Below are 6,937 nucleotides of genomic sequence, written 5' to 3'. Positions count from 1 at the left end.
CAGCTGGTTCTCGCCCCCGGCCCAGCAGCCGTCTCGGCTGGGCGCTCCCCACGCCCTGCCCTGTACGAGGTGCCGCCCGCCAAAGCCGTGCCCCAGCCCCCGCCTCCAGCACCAATGGCCCGGTTAAACCGACCCCAGGGACGCGCGGCTGCCTGCTCCCAGCGGTCTTAGTGCGACAGCCCCTGGGGAACACCAGCCTTCACGCTCCCCCCATGGTCAAGTGCAAGTCCCATCAGTTCGCCACCACCCCAAACACTCCTTTTGCTGCAGCCGGGTGTCCCCCGCCTGCACTATGGCTGTAAGGGGCACAAACGGCTCCATGCTCGACCCCTCAGGCCTGGTCTCTCAGCCACCCGCCCCAGCTGCACCCCAGGCTCTTGGTCGTGCACCCAGAGCTGCGCCCCCAGGGCAGGCAAACGCACCCCTGTAGTGAGTTGGTTAGTCAGTTAGTTACTGCATGCTGCAGACTTTTATTGAGCCTTCACACGACACACAGCACAAAGACAGCAAATGCCACATGCACATACTACAACCATTTGATTAGAGCAGCTACGTTAACAGCAATTGTTCAGGCCCCTGAGCAAGGCATTTTGAAAGTCTGTGACGGGCTGGCACATGGCACAAAGATGAGGCAATGAGACGCAAGTGACAGACTGACAGTCCAGCCTGGCACAGCGCCGGGGAGGAACGTGCGGGAGAAGAGACGTGTAGGTGTGGGTGTGTGTATCACTAAGGGTTGCTGACACTTACACGTTGCACTTCGGTGCCTTTCTCTGAGGCATTTCCTCCGCACTGAACTGGTTCCTCTCCCTCAGCCGCCCCCCACATTGACAACACTCAGCCCATACCGCAATTGCCACAGCCCAGTGCTCACAAGCAACCCGTGCCTGCCCCCCATGCTAATGCCCCAGCCTCCCCCATAAACCGACAGCCTTTACCCCGCCAGACAGACACACTGTGCATCCCGAAGACCCATCATGCACGCTCTGCAATCGCTCACCCATTTCCTTGCCCGCTCATGGCCAGACCCAGCACAAGAAGTGCATCCATTCTCTGTTCCCTCTCTCCTACCTGTCACCTCAACACCAGCTGCCCCCACAAGCAAGCTGGTACTGTCACCCTTGTTGGCATCTGCAAATGGTGCAGCAGTGAGGGGAGGAGGTGGTGGACCAAGGCAACCAACATCTCCAGAGCCTGCACCAAGAGCACTGCTTTCAAACGTCCCCTGACTGCCCCTGTACCTCTGTCTCCAGGGAGAGTTGCCACATTACTCATCTTCTCTGCATGCTCCGGGGCCCTCACAGACCACACACCACCCCCCCACCCCCCCAGGACACCTCTCACCCCTTCATCCCATAGCCATCGGCTTCCCAATGGCATGACGGTCCCCTGTTTCCCAGGGCCAGCCAGCATCAGGGTGGCACAAACTCTCAACAACCCCTACCCACCTAACTGCCCCTTCACCCCTCCCCAACACCCTGCCTGTCCCTCAGGGCAGGTGGAAGCCTGGCCAAGAACAGCACGGCCCCAAGCCAAGTGAAGAACCTACTTTCTGCCTCTCGCATCCCAAAGTCGCTCTGACCTGCCTAGGCCTCCAGGCCATCACTCTCGTCCCCTGTCCTCTATGCTCTGGCATCACTGCTATCGCCTCTTTCCTCTTCCTTCTCCTCAGGAGGCACGACAGTGCTCTGCATGGCCACGCTCCCCTTTCTGACCCGCCACACCCAGCAGCACTTCATGCTCACACCCCCCAGGACATCCTCACCGGCCCCTCCATACAACTTAGGCCACATCTCAGCAACGACAGGTGGAAGGCCACCCCCTCTGCTGCCAACCCTGCACCTTCCCTGAAAGGCTGAACACATCCCAACAGACCATACCCTATCAATTGCCAAAATATTGATGTCACATGGCACCAAACCCAAAAAATACACTAAGCTCACTCAAAAAAGAGACATGTCACCAAACACTTGTTTTTAGACCTTCTGGCCTGCTCTCACACAGGACTTCCACATCCTGTACATTTAACTAACAGTGACCTACCAGAGGCACCAGCTGGACCAACCAGTCTGGCGGGGAGCAGGATGGGGCTGAGGGATGCCGCTACCAGTTCTGGATAGGTAACGCTGCCGATGCTCTGCCACCCATGATGCATTCACTGATGCGCTTCACTGGCTGCCCAGTCGGCAACCCTGTCCCCTCCCTGTCCACCTGCAGAATCACTCACGCCGTAGTTCCCAAGGATCTCGGGGCAGCTACAGACTTGACACACCTTGTCACACCTCACGTGAGAGTCCGCATTGCACCAGAGACTCAGGACTCCATTTCTGAGCCACTTCTCTGGGCACAGAGCAGGGAGCAGCAGCTTCCCACCACCAGCACTGGCTCTCCATCTCACCTACTCCTACAGAGGACTCCCTGCAGCTCACTTAGGGGCCAGAACAAGCACCCATCCTCCATCCAGCCTGCAAAGCACCTCAGGGAAAGGGATGGAGCCAGTGAAGGGAAAAAAAATAAACACACATCCGTAAGTGTCAAACGCCCTTTAGTGGTAGACAGAGGTGCTGCTGGCCCAGCAGCCCGGCCCCACGTGCAGCCTTGCACCGTGCTGTTGCCCAGAGTACCTGGCCCTTCACCGGATATGCACCATCTCCTCCAGGAAGGGGGTTTTCATGCAGCCTGTGCAGAGCTGATCCATCCAGAGCGGAGCCTCATGCTGCAGAGGGGTGCGCCGGGGGTAGAAGGTGAAATTCACGTCATAGTTCAGCAGGCAGCTGATGGATGCCATGTAGATATCGGAGAACCGTACCAGCCGTCGAGAGAAGTATGTGGGGTTGTGGAAGGTACGGAAGATGCTTCCAAACTGGGGGTTGAACAGGTTCTTCGTCAGCGACCTGAGAGGAAAGAGATGGTGCACTGTAGACAAAAGGCCATGGTCACAGATTCTTCCCTCTCCAATCCCTTAGCCCTGGGCCACCCCACTCCCAGAAGACGTTTTGGAATCACCCTAAGTACCCTCCCACCCAGGCTGCGATGCAGACCAGTCCCTGTGCAGTGAGACTGTGATGAAAATTCAATGCACTCTTACTCTTCCTTGTTACCGTACCTGTTATGGGCAGGGACCCACCCCCAGTGCCAGGAGCTGCAGCAGCAGACCCCCCCAGCACAGGGTGACGCCACCTCCCCTTTCCCACCCTGCCTTCAAACCAGTCCAACCTCCCAGGATGCAGGACTGCACCGCTGCTTTCCGCCCCCCCAAGACAAGTGACACCAGGGGGGACCGCAGGCCAACAGCTGCAGCACCCCTGTCCCCAAAACAGGTTACAAAACAGACCCAGTGCAGGCCTGGGAGCCCCCGAAAGACCTCACGAGCGAGGGGGACAACGCTCACCTGATCTCCTGACGTTCCTTCATCCACTCCAGCAATACTTGCTTTGACTCCGCATCCTGATACATCTGCAAAGGCAACAGCAGAAAGCACCACGTTGCATCAGTCCTGCAGGCCACACCTCAGCTCCCCCCAGTTTCGACTGTAACTCACAAACCCACGAGTCCACTGCACCAGGAGGTGCGTGAGATATTTTCGAGAACGCAGGCAAGATGGTACATCCCCCGATTCCCATGCTAAGCCCAAAACACAGACTCAGAAGGCTGCATATTACCTGTCCCGCTCAGACAGGAGCTGTTTACCTGCATTCTCTCTAGCAGCCCCGTCAGAGCCTGCTGCCAGGTCAGAGAGTGCATGTACTGCTCTGTGTTTATGATCCGAATCTCCGTCTCCAGTTCAGGAACGATGGCTCCAGTCCTCCAGCCGTGACGCAGCATGAGGTCCTAGAGGTCGGGGTGAAAAAACAACCAAGAATTCAACATAAAGACTGAAAGCTAAACACAACCCTGTTTCCTAGAAGAGTGGTCTGTTCCCATTATAGATTCTCAGGGGACAGGCATCCATGGCCCATGCCAGGTCATGCCAGTAACGGCCATCTCCTGGTCACCAGGATCAGGTGCGTGAAGCACCTAGAAACTGCTCTCAAATTCACAGACCAGCAGATGTTCTTTACCCACAGAAAGTACTTCAGGAGCCCTTTCTCCACTGCTTGCTTCTGCCTGACAGCAGAGTGAGGATGCTTGTGTGTCCTATGTGTGCCCTGACAGTCACAGCCTGCGGAGCACCCAGCACAGCATAGCACCCAGCACAGCATAGCAGAGACCTGAGCACTCAGCCCTGCCTTACACTCCAACACAGCTGCAACCACAACAGTCACGCAGGCTTGCTCCCACCTCACTGGAGAGCAGAGACCTTTCCACTTACCGCAAGGTCACTGTACAGATGGTCGCCAAAGTAGAGCACTTTGGACCCACGCCAGCCTGTCAGCCTCAGAAAATCAAAGAGGTTACCCTGCAAGTAAAAGGAGCGCAGAGAGAAACGTGGTTACAGGCCAAATGCCTCCATCCTCACCGCATGGTACTGGGCAGCCACCCCAGCAGCACTGTCAACACAACTGGATGTGCCACCTTACCGCATGCAGATGTGAGCACTCTCATGAGATGTCAACCTGCTCACTCCCCCACCATCCAAACCCAGAGGTTTCTGTCCTTCCCCACCCTATTTCACTTTCTTCCCATGTGACAACCGCCCTGTACATCCTTCAGCTTTTCTTAGGCTACAGAATAAGGCAAAAACTCTTCCAAACCCAATAGGCAATTCAGGGGAAGTTCTGTGCTCTAGGGCACAGCAAGTCAAGAGGACTACATGGACTAAAAAGGCAACAAAAGGAGGCAGTTTAGAGGCCAAAAAGTGAAAGACACCTAAATTAGAAAAGCCTGAGTGATGGACAGAAAGAATCCCAGGTGTTCTGGGTTTAGAAGTTGTTGGGCTTTCGAAGTCAGGAGCTCTTGAGGTTGTTCTCATGTCACTGACCACCATCCCAACCCGAAAGATTAACAACACCCACATGTTCACAGGAATTGCTTAACCAAGCCAAAAAGCCAGGCAGCTTGGGCAGATTCACAGCTAAGTAAAACAAACCAACCCCCAAAGCACCAGCACAGAGCAGCTTTCAAGGCTTTCCAAACATCCATCCGCACACAGAGACTTCAGGGACCCCCCCTTCCATCTCCACACAAGTTTTCCACGTGAGTCACAACAGAAACAAAACCCACTAGGAAAGGAAAAGGCCCCATCAATGCCAGCAGACTAGACTGTGCCAGCACAAGCAATCAATGCAAACTTGCGAGCCATTTGGCAGCAATCTCTCCAGCCAGTCTCCAGTGCCAGGAAAGAGCTAGCATGCCTGCCTCACAGCACTGGCCCGGACAGAAAACCCCCAAACACAAGCCAGTTCCCACAACAGCCTGCAGCCCTGCATTTGGCCACTGGCAACATGCTGTATGCACTGCAAAGGGTGCCCAGAACCAGAGTGCTGGGCCTCCTGTTGCTGCAGCATCACTGGAGCTGTGCAGACTTCCCTTAACAGCACAGAAACACAGGGCCAGGCAGGCCTCTGCATTTCTTGGACACGACATTGCTTCTGCTCGCTTGAGGGTTGCTCAGGAAGCCACTGGCAGAGCAGGGAAACGGACCACAGCCTTGGGAGGAGGATGGTCCTTTTGCTGTGCTCCGGTCACCTCAAACAGCAGAGGACCTGACAACCAGGAAACTTGCGCTTGGGCCGCCACAGACCTGTTATGTGACCTCCAGGAGCTGGCTGTGCTCCTCCTCTCCTGAGATCACAGACTAGGGGAGGGATGCAAGTACGTACGTGCCACAAACAGAAAACACCACATCTATCAGAAAGGAGGGACTAGAGGGCCATCACCTGAACTTCCCAATCCCCAGTGCAAAACACCCTGAGGTCCCGTTCATATGAAATATCCACAGCTGTGCTTCAGGGGACAGGAACAAGTCAGCTCAGAGGCCTCTAGCAACATCACCAGCACAGCAAGGTCCATGGCCACTAACACTTGCCAGAAAGAAGCATACTGTGGCACTCCAAGACACCAAAAATGCTGGGGACGGGGTGGACTACAACCAGGGTACACACTCTGTCACATTCCAAGAACCACAGTTAGGCAACAACCTTCATGCAGTCAGATGAATGTCATGGTGGGGGAGAACTGGAGAGGAGCCCAAAATCCTACCCATCCCTCCTTCCTCTCCCTCATCTTTTCCTTTCCTCAATGCACCATTCACTTGGGTGAGCAACCTGCGGCCACAAGATGTAGGTGGCCAAGAGCAGGATTTAATTCAGCAATAAACCCATGGCTGAGGCGCACCTTTTCTCCTGAGGGAGCTGCTACCCCACCGGGAAAGTTTGCCCATGGGAGAGAGACTTTGTATGAGCTCTACTTGCACGTTCCCGGCTCCTAGCTCTTGGCAGAGGATGGGATGCTAGCAGAGCACTTTGACAGACCCACCGGCCAGGCCAGAGGCTTCCCAACAGCACTACTCAAGGACATGACCGACTTTTCTACCGCAGGTCAGGTCCCAGCTACTTGACCGCGATCTCACTAACAGTTTCTTCCCGTGGGATTGGACTCCTCACATAACCAAGAACAAACCGTCCCAAAGCCAGAAGCAACTTGTTCTCAGGGGACAGACCAGCTGCAAGGAGAACACCCCAAGGCAGCAAGTTCACCAGAGTAACAGCCTATCCTTTGGACATGCTTGTCCTTCAGGAAGGGGAGAGAGACGGGAGCCAGGCTTTGTACTATATTCGATCACCCTTGTTTCTCTATTCCCTCCTCTACAAGTCCACCTTTTCCAACCTTATGGAGGACAATTTGGATTGAGGCGTGGAAGATCTTTGCATAGACATCAGATTGCAGAGAGCTCTGCCTTCTCACCCTGAACAAGCATGCTCTTGGGAGCCCAGCCAGGACAAGAGTTTCAGGACCAGGATGTCAGAAGAGCCAAGGGAAAGCTGCACTATCGGCC

The 6,937-nt window shown here is 55.3% G+C and overlaps 2 protein-coding genes across 2 annotated transcripts in view; one reads left to right on the top strand and one right to left on the bottom strand.

The window, feature by feature from the left end:
- The window catches only part of STAB1 (stabilin 1), a 61,687-nt gene extending 61,516 nt beyond the window's left edge, over window positions 1-171 (top strand). Inside the window, exon 68 of the mRNA XM_009274698.1 lies at window positions 4-171. Within this exon, the coding sequence (XP_009272973.1) occupies window positions 4-171 (168 nt within the window). The remainder of the gene's footprint in view (window positions 1-3) is intronic.
- A 2,358-nt stretch (window positions 172-2,529) lies between these two features.
- Window positions 2,530-6,937, bottom strand: part of NT5DC2 (5'-nucleotidase domain containing 2) — a 38,787-nt gene continuing 34,379 nt past the window's right edge. Inside the window, exons 14-17 of the mRNA XM_019470853.1 lie at window positions 4,313-4,399; window positions 3,691-3,831; window positions 3,392-3,456; window positions 2,530-2,894 (exon numbers count right to left, since the gene is read on the bottom strand). Of these exons, the coding sequence (XP_019326398.1) occupies window positions 2,633-2,894; window positions 3,392-3,456; window positions 3,691-3,831; window positions 4,313-4,399 (555 nt within the window). The 3' untranslated portion in view covers window positions 2,530-2,632. The remainder of the gene's footprint in view (window positions 2,895-3,391; window positions 3,457-3,690; window positions 3,832-4,312; window positions 4,400-6,937) is intronic.

This window comes from Aptenodytes forsteri, unplaced genomic scaffold (genome assembly GCF_000699145.1).
Source record: "Aptenodytes forsteri isolate BGI_AS27 unplaced genomic scaffold, ASM69914v1 Scaffold528, whole genome shotgun sequence".
Lineage (NCBI taxonomy): Eukaryota > Metazoa > Chordata > Aves > Sphenisciformes > Spheniscidae > Aptenodytes > Aptenodytes forsteri.
This window is presented reverse-complemented; position numbering and strand designations above follow the sequence as displayed.